The sequence below is a fragment of the Chaetodon auriga genome, chromosome 9 (assembly GCF_051107435.1).
Source record: "Chaetodon auriga isolate fChaAug3 chromosome 9, fChaAug3.hap1, whole genome shotgun sequence".
Taxonomy (NCBI): domain Eukaryota; kingdom Metazoa; phylum Chordata; class Actinopteri; order Chaetodontiformes; family Chaetodontidae; genus Chaetodon; species Chaetodon auriga.
Window position 1 is genome coordinate 13,962,698 of NC_135082.1, and position 16,728 is coordinate 13,979,425.

Consider the following 16,728-nt stretch of genomic DNA (forward strand, 5'->3'; position numbering starts at 1 on the left):
ATTTACAGATGAGAATAACGTAGAGACTGAACAGTATTGATGGCAGCAGAGAGCCTTTGTCACAATCTCTGTCCCTCTCCTCTCTCCAGCCACATTCCCTCTTCCCCAAACACTTTCCCATTTATCCAGCAGACGCTCTCTGTCCTTCCCTCCTTCCCCCATCACCTGCATGCCTGACACACACCTGTTTTCACTTGCCTCATCTGTTCTGCAGCGACCTGGACTTCCCCTCCCACCTCCTCACCTGCATCACATTCCCTCATTATCGTTTACACCATTTTCTTCCTTTGTTCCTTGCCAGACTGTTAAGTTTCCATGTGCTTCATGTTCTTGCTTTCTAGCCTCTGTTTATCTGTTTACCTCAGACCAGAACTCTGGAATCTGTTTTCTGTTGATCAAAAACCAGCCTGTGTTGACCCTTTCGCCTGCTCCTTTCAGGTTTGCTTGTCAGTGTTGGACTGCTGCCGTCTGGTTTTGACCCTCGCCTTCCTCACTCTTCCCTAAGCCTTTTTGTACCTTGATTCTCTCAATAAATCACTGAACTGCAGCAGCTCTGCCTCATTTGGGTCCCTCCCTGTTACCCTGCTTGCACCAGCCGTGACGACCCTGGCAGGACAGTGACCCCCTGCCGCGACCCTGCTGTATCCCCGCACCGATCCAAACTGCAGTTGCCTTGGCTCAGTCCCACACTGCAGATAATCAGCACTCAGATCAGCTCTCACTCAGAGGAGAACGAGTGTGTTTTTGTGAGCGCATGCCGGAGTGAGTGTCATGGTGGATTCTAGTTTCTGGCTCCCCTCCCTTCTCAGAGAGCTCTCGAATGCCTCCGAGGTTCAGATCAGACTGAGCAAGATGATGCAAACTCTGTCTCGACTGCCATGATTGGTAGTGGAGATGGTTGCATTTCATTTAAAACACCAAAACTTTAAAGAGCATGGCAGGCTCAGGAGTGTGATGAGAGGACATATCTTCCCACTGAAAAGTTCTTTGAAGTAAGACACACAAGAATGAATGAATACCGAGATGTTAGCTTGCGAGCAGAGACTAACACAGTAGTCATTTCATGTGCGCTTTCATCCTGCGCTCGTCAAAGGGTCATCCCTTTGTCTGTCACCTTAGAAAGTGAAAGTCTGACTTTACTCATTAAATCAACAGACTTCAGAGAGTCGACAGCTCTAAAAGAGTGATCAATTGTGAGAGCGCGACAGAAAAAAACGCAGCATATTCACACATTCAGCAACACCTCTCCAATGTGCAGTCTCCCACTTAGACAAGCACACACACACACACACACACACACACACACACACACAGCAACAACACATATTAATATACTCCTTTGTAGATAACATCAAGACGCTAATATGACGATTCTTTGAATCCTTTGTAGTGTCTGCATGTATTCAGTCGCCCACTTACACTTATATAAGAAGCGAGTACATAATGATCAAACATTTATGCACTTGGTAATCAGATTGTTTTATCAATAGACTCCAGGCTAACAGCAGTGCTCCTTTCTTTTTCTTTCTCTCTGTTCTTGACATTGACAGACGACTCTAAATGGATGAACTTTGTTCCCCCGGACCGCTGAATCTTGGGAAATTTAAGAGCTTGTGCAACAGTTAGTTTCATATTTGCTCTAACATAAACCCTTTACGTTGGGTTCAGAGTGCATCATATCAGCTCAATAACAGCTCAACTCGACAGGGTGAAAATGGGCATTGGACACAACTGATCATTTTATGCCATGTAGTGTATCTGTACTGGAAGTTAACCAAAGCCACATCTGGGATTAGCATGTTAATTCTTATTTCTTGCACGATGTGCTCCAAACGTTAACTATTAGGAGCACAGAGCGCTCTTCCAAGCACAACTGTAAACATGGAAAAGCAAAGAGGAGTGATGTTGCTGGTGCTGCTGTGTGGGACTGTGAAGGTCACTGTTGTTTATTTCTTTCTTTTTTAGGCTTTTCCTAACAGAGGACAATGAGAATTACACACACTGCCACTGACATCACGTCATGGTGCGCCATGAATAACAACAAGCTATGGTTTGTCGGGGACCAACGTGTAGTCTGCCAAGTCACTGCTAGAGCTGATCTCTCTATAATCATTTAATGTGACACAGCCATCATCTTAACAAACAAAAATATTGTCTTGTCTGAATCCAGCATTATATACATGACAGGACATTCACTCTGTGTGGTTACAGGCCGATCACAAGATGCTCAAACTGGAAAACATCGCGGCTGCAATAGAAATGTTGTCAAATTTCCCCTAAATTATGCACTGAAACTGGTTTCAGTGCAAGAAATATTGTTGGCTAGTTAATATTTTAAATTCCTGCTGGCTAAGATTTGTGAATTGTGCTGTCAAACAAACTGCTCCACACAGCTACTACTGGTCAAAAACTCCACAGGGTACCATTGATGCAGTTAGAGAATCATGGTTAATTTTATGCTGTTTATGTGTGAGCTAAAAAAAAACTACTTGAAGCCCATTCAGTATCTGTTGATCATATTATATGAGCTTCATCAGCAGATGGAGTTTTGCCCGTTGGATGAAAGTTCAACATGGATGAGAGGTCCTTAAAGTGCTCATTAAAAATGGAAATCTACATTGACACGACTACTGGACACTCTCTACCTACTTGTGAAGGCCATCTAGTATAATGGAAAGCTGCAGAACAACCACGTAATGGAGCTTGAGGTGAGATTTTTTCATCATCTTCATCGTGAGTTTTCGAATCAATATGTGAATCACAGCCCATAGACGGCTGTTCGGTCTGGCTTGTGGCTGCAGATCTCAGTCAATTCTCAGCTGCGGTTTTCAAGTTTAAATCTCTCAGTAATTATCAGTCAATCAATAATCTGATATGGGTTCATTTCCAAAGCATTATAAAGTGACTTTTGTTAATCCTACTCCTCCCGCAGTATGTTATCAGTTACAGTGGAGTGCTGTTGCACCTCTCTAACCCTTTCAGTTTAAAAACGCGTACGCCTGGTGTCTTCTCATCCAGGCAGTCCAGGACTGGGTTGTCATAAGCCAGCTCTGCCTCCCTCCGTGTGGACTCTTCCTCTGGGTGAACAGAGGTCGGCTCTGTCGAGGTGCGCTCCTCTTCGTCTCCTCCCTGCCCCGCCTCACATGTGATGCTGCAGCAGACGGTTGCCTTGGTGATCAAGCGGTCGAGTGGTTTGAGAGAGTGCATCCACTGGGGCAAGAAGTCCCATGTCCGGAGCTGAGTGGGCAGGTGACTGGGGCTGCGGGCTTGCATCATATTCACTATGGCAATGAAGATGGTCACACCCAGGAATGGTGCCCCAACGCCAGCCATGACCCGCCAGCCTGCTAGAGAGAGGCCGAGCACCAGCGAGGGCAGGAGCAAGAAGCAAAGGAGAAGGTACAAGACGGCAAACCAGCGGTACTTGGCAGTGCGCTCACCCAGGACACGAGCCATCCTTATCGGCAGACGCATGAAGGGTAGAGGGTACCACAGCAGAATGCCGAAGACGTTGAAGAAGAGGTGACACAGAGCAATCTACATGCAAAGAGAAGACATGCAGATACAGGGCCAGATTTAGTAAGGAAGTGGAATTGTGCAAATATGTGCTGCAGTTTTCAGTGACATTTACTGCTACATTAACCTGCTGCTTAATGAGCTGCAGCTAAACAGCTGATTAGCTATGTTGCCTGCAATCTCACATTAGCAGGGATTGTCTGTTTGGCCGCTGGTTCAACAAGCTAAGGTGCAGGACGAGACCCATGTCCATGTTTGTCTGTTAAATGAGGAGATTTTAGCAGGAAAGCTAATGTGCAATACGTACATATATCACACACATGAATATATCACATATGTATACTGTGCTATATATACTACATGTAGTTAAGAGTCTGTTTTTAGAACCGTCACTGTTGCTGTGATTGCATTTCTGTCTCTGTCTCTCTGTCTCTCTCTCTAACTCAACCAGTTGAGGCAGATGGCCGCCCACCCTGGTTCAGCCTGAGGTTTCTGCCTCTTAAAAGGAAGTTTTTTTCTCGCCACTGTCGCCAAGCACTTGCTCATGAGGGAAATGTTGGGTCTCTGTAGATAAAGAGTTTGGTCTATACCAGCTTCATATGGAAAGTGTCCTGAGACAACTTATGTTGTGATTTGTCGTATACAAATAAGATTGAATTGAATTGAATTGAATTGAATTGAATTGAATTGAATTGAATTGAATTGAATTGAATTAATGTGGTTGTTCAAAGTCTATGGCTCTTGTGTTGCAGGCTGCTCAGTGACTCAGTGTCACCGTCTGCTCTAAGACAGAACGATAACGTTACTGTTTCACACAAGATTTGACCAGCTGTACCCAAAAAAGCCTGCATCTACATAGACGGATACCACAACTGTGTTCCCTCGAATTAAAGCAAAATCAGGGGATGCCATCATGAAACCAAAAAGTAGAAATTTCTCCCTTTTGGCTTCTATTATTCTCTCTAAGGATGAACACAAACTGCAACATGCATCCACTATTTGTTTGCCCTACAGTCATGAGATATTGTGTTGATTAACAATAGCCAAAATAATCCATTCTTAATTATACACAAGCCACCATTCAATACACGTCTTTTCCCACCACAGTCCTCCTTGTGGCTGTTGTAAATCCCATCTGCGCTGTGCTTATGCTTCCTTTTCAGATGCAGTCAGGGGAGAGGTGCACCTTGCAAACACTCGCACTTGCAGACATGAAAACTGTGACTCCAGCTTGCTGCGTCTGCTTGATAATGCACATGTGTTTTGGGCAGAAGGTGTCATACAGGTGCAAAAGCTTTGGTAAATCTGGCCCACAGTGCATAAGTGCTGAAGGATGTAATTGGTCATAGTCAGTGTGTGTTGTCACTTACATCCCCGGAAAGAGTCCCCGTGACGTGTTCTGTCATCATGTAACATTTGTTGCATAAACGTAATCCAGTGATGTGACATGGCTCTAATTTTCACAGTTTCATGTCCTACAGAAGCACTTTTCTTTTCTTGGAGCTTCCACTTAATTGCTTCCAAAGCTCCTGCACACACAAATCCACCTTCAGAAATATACATACAAACATTATTATAATCCACAATATGTAGCTAATTGACTGCTACTCTCATGTTTTTGTTCGTGTGGATGAAAAAGACATTTGTGGACTCCTTGTTGTTGTCTCCCAGTCTGTGTTCATCCTCCTCTCTGCGAGGCATTTAAGTGGAAAATATATTCATGAAAATAATTTCTTTTCTCCGAATAGGAGGATGGAGCCTCCGCTTCCCTTTTCTCATTTTCCTGCAGGTTTAATATGATTGTCGTACCAGTTAATAAACACACTGGCTTACTTGTATGGCTGGTGCTAGCTTGTTCCCAGGACTGGCCAGAGCTGCCAGCAGGGCTGTAGCAGTGGTGCCAATGTTGGACCCTAGGGTGAGAGGATAAGCCCGCTCCAGACTGATCACACCAATACCTGAGGGAGACGACAGAAACGTGTCATTGGAAACAAGGACAGTAAATAAAGATGGTTAACTAGGAAATGTTCAGCTTCTCTCTCTCGGTTGAAATATTTGCAGAGTGTCTGCTCCTCTCTCAGAAACTTGTTAATGCACTTGACAGCACTTTTCTGTGAAGCGCATTACAATCATTAGCTCTCAAGATAAAAGACGCAACAAAAACAAGTGCTGGAGAAGATAAACTGTATCTTTAATCCCTGTATATTTCCAGATCAAAATACACTAATCTATTTTGTGAAATGTGGAAATCTGTGATTGGGATTCCACTTCTGAGCATCTGATATAATCTTAAATCACTGCTTTTAGGATTAGAAGCGGCATAAAAGCACAGCACTAAAATAAATGATCTGAGAAACTTGCAGTCGCTAAATGTATTCTCCAATATGTCTGAAAATAACTGTTTAACATATTCAAGTTATTTCATTAAAATCACATCTCAGATACATAGACAAAATATAAAACTATTGGTAGGTGGTGTTTCAGATGCACGAGAGCCAGATATTTGAAACAGCAACAGTGGAACAGGCTGAAATATACCTTTGCCAGATAAGATGACTAATGACTGTCAAATGAGTGGCTGCTTGACAGCAACTGACAACCAAAGTAGGGCAATGCTGCCCTCGTATCTGCGCAGTCAAAAGTACTGAAACTGTGTGAAAATTGGTTGCTCTCTGTTATTTGTTTTCACTATATGATACTATGACATGGAAACAGTGAGTAAAATAAACAGAAATCTGTGGATTGGAAATCATCCACCATGTGTATAGTCTCTTTCCCTGCAGCTATTTTTTAAGCTGGTTAATTACTCCTGTTTAAAATGAGAAATTATTCCCATCTCACATTTATCACTGTGTAGCAGGCCGATGACTCAGTCGTCACTGATTTTACATGCTTCATTTAGCCAGTGGCATACAGTGCTGCTTATGCAACATGTTCTTACAAACTTCACAAGACTCAATCAGTGGCAATAAGCAGGTTTATGTCCTTATTTGGCCCCGTCCAGCCAGCAAATGAGCTATTAGCCAACAAGGAAATTCCCTCACTAGTTTGAGAACACACTCATTTTCATTTGCCATTAAGTACATGACCACAGCAATCAAGTAAACCTTTGCTCAAAGTGCAGTTAACAATTTATTACTGTAGCAGTAAATGTCTGTTCAGACGTTGTCTTGTTGGAATTTACAGCTTGGTGCAAAAACCAGTGGCCTTGGAAACAACAGCCCAGTTTATGAGCTGTTAGATGACAGCGGTGTTCTGTTGTTTACAGCCGTTCTCTCTCTCTGTCACATTTTAACAACTTAAAAACAAAATACTCGCATAGGCTGATATGCATTTGAAACACGAAATGAGACCGTTGAGACCAAGTACACGTTTGCAGTGGCTGTGATTTCAAACTTCAAAGTAACATGACTGACGGTGTCGGCCCACTCAAAGATAAGATCCACCTGAGCACAGTTAGAGTCCAGTTTAATAAGACATTACAAGAGTCAGCCTCGCTGCACCAAATCAAGCAGAGTCAAACGGCAGGGGCAGGATGAGAAGGAACTTCACGCGAGTCCAACCTTCACACTGGACACTTGCTTTGATTTTCTCCAGGTTACGAGCAAAGTGAATCAGCTGTAGCGTGTCATTCTTTCTCAATGTACGGTCCAAAGTGTGTCCGAGGTATGGGACACCATGATGGCACTGGAGGGAAAAGTCAGAGGATGACCAAAATCAACAGGATTCATCCTCTTGGAACCATGACTGTCTGTACAAAATGTCGTCTGAATCCATCTGGTAGTTGTTGAGATATTTCAGTGTGGTAAGTTGCCAGACTGTGAATTAAATCTGAATTTGCTTTGTTGCTTTGTGGATATTATGTGTTATGTGATCCAATCGTCTCCGGCACCATATGCACCAAGAACACATATGCATAATGTGGCACACTGGCGTTAGTCACACCAGTATCATTTTACTGCGTACCACCTCTGAATCACAAAGAAAAATGCACTGAAAAGCTAGAATGTATAATGAATGAGTAGAGTCTGATAGGAGAATTACACTTGGATGTTACATGTGCTGTATACTGGTGTAGAACGAACAAAAGTACTACTAATTACCCATCAGGCCGCTGTGATTAACTGGCAGTTTTTCTATAGAGAGACTCAAGCAGTGGATAAAGGGATCAGATCATTGTTTAACATTATTCACTCATCTATTACTCTGTAAAAACCTGTGTTGCTGCCACGGGTTTCAGACAGGTGATGACAGTGTGCCGGCGGGTAGGTTTGCATATGGACAGGAGGGACATGTCTCCATGTTCCCTCTCCTCTTTGGCTGTTGTTTCATGGACAGTGCTGACAGAGAACCGCTTCATCCCTTTGCTGATTTTCATGAATTCAAAAAATATGTGGCGCTCTGCATCATGCTCCGTTCTTCTGTGAGTGCTCTGATTAATAAATGTATTCTGAAACGAGAGCTTTAGGGCTTGAGTCCATGCAGCGTTTTTCTCCCTCAACCACTTCATCCCAGAGCTCCCCAGCACCCTGTCCGAGAAAAAAACGCTAAATGGACACATGGACACACCCTTTTGTTGTTCTTATTTGTGAAAAAATAAATTGCCCCCCTCGCAATTTTTAACAGCCCCCTCAGTCACGTCATCGTTGTGTCCCCACCAACACCAGTGTTGAGATCAACCCCAGGCCCTTACAGTGTACAAGGCTAAATGCTATTATTCAGTATCTTAATGGCTGGAGGTGTTCAAATGTGCTGCCTGGGACACACTGAGGTGGGTGGTGGACAAGAACAAGAAAGGCATCATATATCCAGGAGAGGAAAGAAAGCCATGCAGCAAGTCTCTTCTTGCTGTGTTCATACTGTATGTAATTAGCAGCCACTTCATGAAAAGGGTCACAGATGTGAGTACAAAGGGAATAATAAAATTCAAAATCTTCTACAGATTACACAGATCTGTACCGGATGGATGTTGGTGGTTGTCATCATATTTCATATTGAGTCTAATGCAGGACAATAACAAATGTATGAGGTTTAATAATAGAAAATATAATAAGTTCTGTGAATGTATGACCTCTCAGAGGGGTTATTAACATATTTCTGCATATTTGTTTTATTGCTTTTCCTCCTATGTTTTTAGGTCACATACTCCTCTCATTGTAATATACGGCATATGAATTTTGTGCACATATTTTCAAGCTTTCACTCATCTGATGCAGTTTTACCCTGGATGCTCATGAGTTTCCACTTCTATTTACACTTTTCTGTGCCCTACTTACCTACACATTTCTCACATTAACGTTTCATCTTGTAAATACTTCAATTCAGTTCAATTCGCTTGAGGTGCCTGTAGTTTTGTGCAAAAGTGTGCATCACTCACCTACAAGGGGAGTCATGGTTGAGGTAAAGACAGAGCTACTCTGGACCACAAATGTTACCCCCGCACCCACGACCATGGCCATGTATCCTGTCAGCCACCCGAACGGATATGACAGGTCTGATGAGATAGAGGAGAATTATTACCCACATGTATATACAATAAATACAGCAATACTTGGATCATCTGCACAGCCTCTTGTGCAACATGCACCCAAAAGCATCTTAAAAAGGTTTTCATGGTTTGCAGACGGCATCCTGCATATTCAACTGCTACACAGTGCTGCACTGTGTAAAACGCTGCAGCAGCTCAACAGCATGCCCACCTGTGTTGATGGCTTTATGGATGACCTTTGCTACTTGGCCTTTAAGAAGAGAGTTGAGCAGCTTGACTAGAAGCAGCAGACAGGTGCAGAGCACAGCCATCGAGCCAGCCAGGAGAATTAGGCCCACACTGAGGTCTGACAGCTCAGTAGACACAAACAAATGCCGACCTGCAGAGTGACAGCACCAAAAACAGTCAGCAAATGATGCCACAAACACCCAGTTTTGTTGCATTTTTAGCAGGACCAACACTGAAAAGAAAATGAATCTTAGCAATGCATAATCAGAATCAATGCTAAATTCACAAGAGTGGGTGGGTTACAGATATGACTCCGTTTAAACTCACATCTCAGTGACGTCTGGGACGAGTTGTCAGGGCCACAGTCGTCAGTACTCACATTGGACTGTAAACAGATAGATAGATAGATAGATAGATAGATAGATAGATAGATAGATAGATAGATAGATAGATAGATAGATAGATAGATAGATAGATAGATAGATAGATAGATAGATAGATAGATAGATAGATAGATAGATAGATAGAGAAGCAGCAGCTGTGATGAAACAAATTAGCAGCACTGTTGTCACTGGCAGCAGTGACACTGTGTGACACAATAGTCTGCATGTGCAGGAGACAGCGGTGGAGACATCCATTACCATAACAAGGTCAGTCTGGCACCATTCTTTCACCAGTCTCCTGTTCCTCATGTCCTCATTTCCCATGGCGATCCCTGTGATCACACACTTGTCTAGCTGAGGGTGAAAGGCGAAATGTTTTTTCATCTTTCAAGTTCAGTTGGTTAGAGGAGAGCAAGGTTAAAGTATTATACTTTCAGTCCTTCAACCAGAAGGCCTGCAGTTTACAATAAAATCAGTGATAGTTTCACACCACTCGAAATCGTGTAAGCAGCCCTCCGATTTGTAGCCCTCGATCGACAAATTCGCCAGCTGAAATGGCTGCTGGCAGATTTTATCAGCTGGTCAATTAAGCTATTAAGCCTGCAGAGGTCTTCAATGTGAACTCAATGGTTACATCATGCTAAAAGACTGGAGCTGAAGCTGCACGTCCCAGGCAAAAAGCTAGCATCCTCACCTTCCTATGTAGAAGACAGAAATAAAGAAAGAGCACTGATCTTGTGTTGTAAGTGTAGAGCTACTGTTGGTTCGGCTGCAGCTCTCCATCATTCCTCCTGTTTCTGTTGCTTATCCCTCCCTTGTGTTTCTGGTTGGTCCCCTGTTTGTTTGTTCTTTGTGTTTGTGTGTGTATGTCTGGGCATGTTGCTTCATTTTCCCACCTGTTGCCAATTAAAATGCACACCTGCAACCCATCCACCCATCACACTCCTGCAGCAAATATACCCCAACCAGATCGTCCAGTTCACCAGTGTGTTACTACACTTGGGTCAGGTTTAAGTCCTGTTAAGTGTTTTCTTGGTGAATCTAGTTTAATTTTGTGTTTTCCTGCGCCTCAGGTTCATCATCTTGCTGTGGTCCCCGTCTGCATGTTTGATCCAGCGTTTGCCAATCCGCCTTCCAGCCAACTACTCAGCTCACTCTGCTCGCCCAGCTCCACTGCGTCCCGCCTCAGCTCTCCAGACCTCCAACTCAACATGTTATCAGTAAATTAAACTATGGCAAGCCTTGTGTCTGAGTTCTGCTTTTGGACCCAAAATTAGCTCAACATTAGAGTTAATTAGTCCTGATATTATTGGTACAATAAGTCCAAATGTAAGATCAGCCTGTTTTTTCGTTCTATGTAACTCCGATTGGCTGCTTAGCTTTTCCCTTTCAATGTTACAGATGAATAGGCGTTTTTACCTGTATGATGAGCTTGGTGACAGGCTCGGTGATGACCTTGAGCAGCTCAGGTGCTTCCTCCCCAGGTTGAAGCATGAAGCTGGTGACCAGCAGGTCTGACAACCGGGTCATGAGGCCACTCGCCACCTCGAGAGGCAGCAGAACCAGGACCGACAGCCAGTTGAAGCAGTCGTGGATCGTTGCCCCAGCAAAGGCTCTGCAGTGGGTCACAATCATTTTCTGTGTTAAGCAAGGTCAGACACCAGCATGATCAACTACTCCAAATGATTGCTTGTTAATCGGCTTTTCAGGGCTCAACTTTTTTTTATGGACGTGTGTGATGTAATGAGCATTTTAGTTTTGACTGCGTGTGTGAGTATATTGTGAAAGATTAATAAATGACATTTATTTTACCAGACACAGATTAAGTAACATGCCATCTGTTTGCCACCACATCTTTCATGCCAAGGGGTTACTGGTGTGGGATCAGTGTGGATTGGTGCCATTATTGTTACTGTTACAGAAATTACTCTCAGATGGAGACTGGAGCAAAGAGGCAGTGAACAGCTGCTAATGCTTTCTCTTCACCTTCCTCTGCTTTCTCCCCTGCACTTTTGTCCTTCTTTCCCCCATCTAACCACTTATCCTCTTCACTTTTCCATTTCAATTTCTTCTTCCCTGCTCTTCAGCTTCCCCAACAAGCACCCTCTGCCTTTCTACCACCTTTCTCCACTCACCGTTGAAACTCAGTCCTCTCTGCTGCTTGCATCATGGCCACGATGGTGTTCGTGACTGAAGTCCCGATGTTGGACCCCATGATGATCGGAACAGCCGACCTCACTTCAAGCACTGTGGGATGAGGCCGCACAGAATGGTGCATTTTACCTGAACGCTGATGATTCTTAAAGCTACATGCATGTACCATGAAACAAAAAAACATGGTAAATGTCTGCCTTTGTCATGAACTGTAATACATCACGTACATAATCACTGCACATGACAGTCTGTGCTTCAGTTTTAATAGAGATGAAAGGCGATTGTAATTTGCAGGTGAGAGGAGGAACGCTTAGCCTTCACCCTCTGCAGGGGGGTTTATTGTTGAGGATGCCTCTAATGATGATGACCTGGAGGACGCATGCACACATCCACACACTCCTACAGACACACCTCCATGCCTCTGCATCTCTTTTTCTCTTTGATAATTACCTCTTATCTTATTCCTAGCGCGCTTACTGAAAGGATTCAGAAGCAGAGGGGCAGCCCTGCATACTGATATAGTTTCATTTTATCTCTTCAAACTAAGAGATGGAACAATATTGGACTCGGAGCCCACACTGGCAACAGACAGGTTGTAATCTTACTCTGTAATGGTTTTATGAGGTATTGTAAACTGTAGACTGACTGTGCGACTGAGTTGGAGGACGATTACAGGGTGTGAAATGGTTTGATTTGATTATCTCTCTGATCTCAGTCCAACATGCTAGATTACAATAATTCTCAGACGGTTTTTACACATGGCCACCTCAGTGCTGCAATCTGCAAATGGCAATTTCGGGTCAGTCAGTGAGTAACAATCACACAAAAGAGAGATTAAAATCGTACAAAGTTTAATAATTTAATCATCTTAACTAAACTGAAAGAATAATGCTACTGATATTTTAGATTTTTCTTATTGTCAAAAAATGCAAAGAATGACACTAACCTTACCCTTTAAAAAATAGTCACTGAGAGTCTGAAGTCAGGCCTGGTTTGCTTTTTCTGATGAGCTACCAAAAGCAGCTTGTATTAGGTGAGATATATACATATATTTTGCATGCATATATTTCTTCTTCCTTCCTTCCTTCCTTCCTTCCTTCCTTCCTCTGTCAGCTCTTCTTCAGCTGCAGCTACATTTATGTATTTAACATGAGCTATATTTGCATACTTCGTCCTTAATGCTAAGCCACAAATTAAGTATCATGAGTTACTGTATCCTCCATTGGGAACACAGCATGAGATTGGGCTGAGAGCCAAAAATCTGAGATTATAACCATGAACTGCAAATTAATTAGATCTATTTGTCATTGCCACACATGCATCATGGGAGTTTACGGTTTTTATTGCTTTGTTACTGTTTTTCTGTTTACTGTGACATCTTTGAATGCAAAATAATAGCCTGGAGGGACACACAGGCATGCACTGTATACAGTACACACACACACACACATATATATATCTCAGAATAAATGAGGCAAGCCTGGACATCTTTCCATTTCAGAGTCTCATTTAAACTATAAAACGTTCATGCAGCAGTGTATGGCGCTCGTATATTTACACACTCTCTTATGCGCCTACTCACATCCGGAGGCCACCAGACTGACGACGATGGAGGTGGAGGTGGATGAGCTCTGAACCAGCACAGTCACCAAGATGCCCACCACCAGCCCTGCCACAGGGTTAGACAGCACCACGTTGTCCTGGAAAATGTCCCCTGCCACTTTACCTGGTTAAATATGCCGCCCACATACACACACAAACGACTGGTCTCAGACATGACAGGGTTGCCAAGAGCAATGTTAAACAAGACTCAAAGTGCTTGTTTCCCCAAATCCAAAAAGGTCAACAGATGAAGCTTTGCAGTAAATTATACAGCACAGCTCCAGTAGGACAGTGTGGACTGTTCTGCAGTGACTCACTTATTTGTCAAACATCAACTGGCTTAGTCACTATCAACCCGCTGAGGGGGCAGTGAGGGTTATAGTACTTACCCCCTGCTAACTGGAAGGCAGAGCTCAGAGTGTCCAAGGAGCAAACAAAGAAGAAGAGGAGGACGAAGAGGAGAGGGATCTTGGATATAATTATAAGGAGCTGCTTTATCTTATTCGGACTCACTGCTGTGGTCTGTGGAGAGCTATCTGTTCAAAACAACAACAACAACAACGACCAGGTTAGCCTCACAATACGCCTTAAATCTGTGGTGCAAAATTTAAAAAAAATGTATCACAGATAACACAAGATGTGGTCTCTTTCTTTTCACTGCACCCTTTTCTCGTATTTATTTCTTCTGCGCATCTCTGGATGAGAGAGATAGCCTCAGTAAGCAGTCTCACACGCAGAGACTAAAGCCATCTGATATACTACATTACACATATGCAGCCAAACACTGCTGAGTGACAGCAGGACTTTGCCTTTGTTGCCCAGACTGTGTGATCCCACTGGACCTGTGTGCCTTTTGAGCTTGTCCTAATCTAATGAGCATGTGGTTCTGCTTCTGCTGTTGTTATTTGCCTTTTCAAAGAGATGAGACCTGCAGCCAACCCAGGAGATGAAGGTGTGCTTCTCTTCTTCATGCCACTCTTTACCTTTCTCTTTAGGGAGCCTGTCTGCTTCACTGAGGGAAGGTTTATTGGAGTGGTGATTGGTATGTTGGTTGTAGCTGCTGCTGAGGTCAAGGGTGGAGCCAATGCCGGACTCCCTGTCCTCCTCCAGCGGGACTTTGTGCTGTGAGGGGAGGTGAGTGCCATGCATCCTCAAGCCTGCTAACAAAGAACAGGAGCACACACTCAGGTGGTGAAGATCAGCTTGAAGCCTTTTCAAACAGACTGATGGGAATTAAAACTAATAAGTTACCGCTGCAGTCGAGCCCTGTGCTCCATCCAGAGGACACTACAGTTATTGATCGGGAGTACATGGTGCTTTGAATGCTGTGTGGAGACATGGAGGTAATTAAAATCACAGGGTGACACCAGTGTAGAGGGAACGTGAGAGCGAATGTGTTTATCAGCCACCTGCAGCAGTAATAAGAAGCCAAAGGAGGCCAGTATATCTGTATGTGAGCCCACCTCCCACCACTGAGATCAACAGACAAGCAATTAGAAGTGAACAAAGGCTGCCCACGTTGTTGTAATTGGCAGGTGTCTTTGATTCGAGGTCAAATCGTACACCACAACAAATGAAAACCCTGTCAGAATCAATAAGGAAACATCAGCATCCATGTAACTTGTCTCGTCCTCCATTTCCTGCAGCTGCAAGTCATCTCTTAAAGGGACTCTCCACTGTCTATAGAGCAGCAACTCCCTTCAAAGGTTTTCACCGCTCTCGGTTTAAAGAGACCGTTTCCCCCCCTTTTCATGTCAGCCACTTTGCCATATTCTGGGGACTCCAGTGGAGGAGGGAGTGCTAATGTGTCTCTTAAAAGCAAAGAGGATGGAAGTGAGTTCAGTAATTACAGCCGTGTAAATTACAGTAATCAAAGCCACTGCATCGTTGTCATTCTGTGTGGCATCCTCCTGCAGGTTGTGATGTGCAGAGAGGCCCTGTGAGCATATGTACATCTATCTGTATTTGGGAGTTTGTGAGACAAGTCCCATAGATTGCAGCTGAATAAACTCTGGATGCACTTGTGAATGCATGTTGTGAGTGTGTGTGTGTGTGTGTGTGTGTGTGTGTGTGTGTGTGTGTGTGTGTGTGTGTGTGTGTCCATACTGAATGTTATTCTCTAATCTATCAGCCTCACACTCATCTGTTTGCCGGTCTGCCACTCTCTCTCCTTCTGTTTCTGTGCTATTTGTGAGTTTGCCTTTAAGTCACTATGACTCACGTGAATATTTCTAATGCCGTTTGTGCTTCACCAAGATTTTACTTTAAGTATAAAAATAAAAGGATTAATGAAACATTTAAGAGCTGTTGTCAGTAAGTGATGGCTGACTTGCCAACATTTCCTAAAGGATGTATGAGCTGTGGGTCCCAGAGCTTTATCTTAAATGTTGAAATTTAAGAATAAATAATTCATTTCAAGTAATATCAGAAAGCCTCGGTGTTGATGATAGTGGCTTTCAACACACAGTATTAAAATGAAAATGTCACTAATCACTAATAATTTGATACTGACATATGCACCTTACCTTGTCTGAAACAGTCTCAGATGTTGTGTGTGAACCCCTGCAAAGCACAGCATCAAAGTGAAGTGTAAAACATCTTTAAATAAGCTACCAGCTGTGTAGGTGTCAGGAGGAAGACCTCATCTCATGTCGATTAACTTGCCCCATCATCAGAGACCTCATCGTTAATCAATAACCCAAAGCCTTAACTTAATGATGCGTAAGTTTCGAGAGCATGTTGTGTATTAGGTGATGAATGGTCTTTGCTCAGCCGGCTATTTTTCAGCTGATTTGGGGCCAGATAAAGAATCCAAGATGAAGAGGACTGTTTAATGTGATTAATGTGTGTTGTTTGAGGTGCTCCCACTCTCTCGTGTAAGAGCAGGGGAAATGTGACATCTAGTGGTTGGGGAAAAAAGCATGAAGCCCGCTCACACCCTCACGTAGCTGTTTTCATCACGTACTGGCAGCCTGGCAGAGATTAAAGTCGTGGTATTAAATGATCATTTCCTCCATGAGATAAGTCAGTGGAAGTATTTCAAACACGTACGGTGTAATCTGCTTGACTTGTACAGAATGTTCAGGTACTTAGGTGCTTTGCCAGCACGCAAGATCGAGCATGTTGTGATTGGAATTGAACTATCAGGGAGATTTTCTGAGATCCTCTTAACACTCATGTACACACGTTCACTTGCACACCTCACTGCCCACAGGCGATGTCCTCCTCGCCATGGGAGATGACCGTGATGGCCTGGGTAACTGGGCAATTGTTAATAATTAGCCCGGCTACAGTTCTGTCACATCAGCAGTGCTCTCAACCAAATCTCCCAATCCTGCTGACCTCAGACTCAATAAC

General features: G+C 43.5%; 1 protein-coding gene across 1 annotated transcript; it reads right to left on the minus strand.

The window, feature by feature from the left end:
- Positions 1-1,912: 1,912 nt before the first annotated feature.
- On the minus strand, positions 1,913-14,683 carry slc34a1b (solute carrier family 34 member 1b). The gene is made up of 12 exons (XM_076739177.1): positions 14,623-14,683; positions 14,355-14,528; positions 13,761-13,907; positions 13,352-13,495; positions 11,751-11,862; positions 11,035-11,230; positions 9,874-9,969; positions 9,560-9,617; positions 9,216-9,383; positions 8,894-9,010; positions 5,350-5,474; positions 1,913-3,537 (listed from the first exon to the last, which is right to left on the minus strand). Exons 1-12 carry the CDS (start codon positions 14,681-14,683, stop codon positions 2,944-2,946), a joined length of 1,992 nt encoding a protein of 663 aa, XP_076595292.1. The 3' UTR covers positions 1,913-2,943.
- Positions 14,684-16,728: the final 2,045 nt, after the last annotated feature.

Bases quoted from the DNA above. Each gene is read 5' to 3' on its own strand.
- slc34a1b (XM_076739177.1), bottom strand. From the start codon at position 14,683: ATGTACTCCCGATCAATAACTGTAGTGTCCTCTGGATGGAGCACAGGG. The intron at 9,618-9,873 runs GTAATGGATGTC...ATCTGTTTACAG, and splicing joins GCCAGACTGACCTTGTTATG to TCCAATGTGAGTACTGACGA. The intron at 9,384-9,559 runs GTGAGTTTAAAC...GTCACTCTGCAG, and splicing joins GTCCCAGACGTCACTGAGAT to GTCGGCATTTGTTTGTGTCT.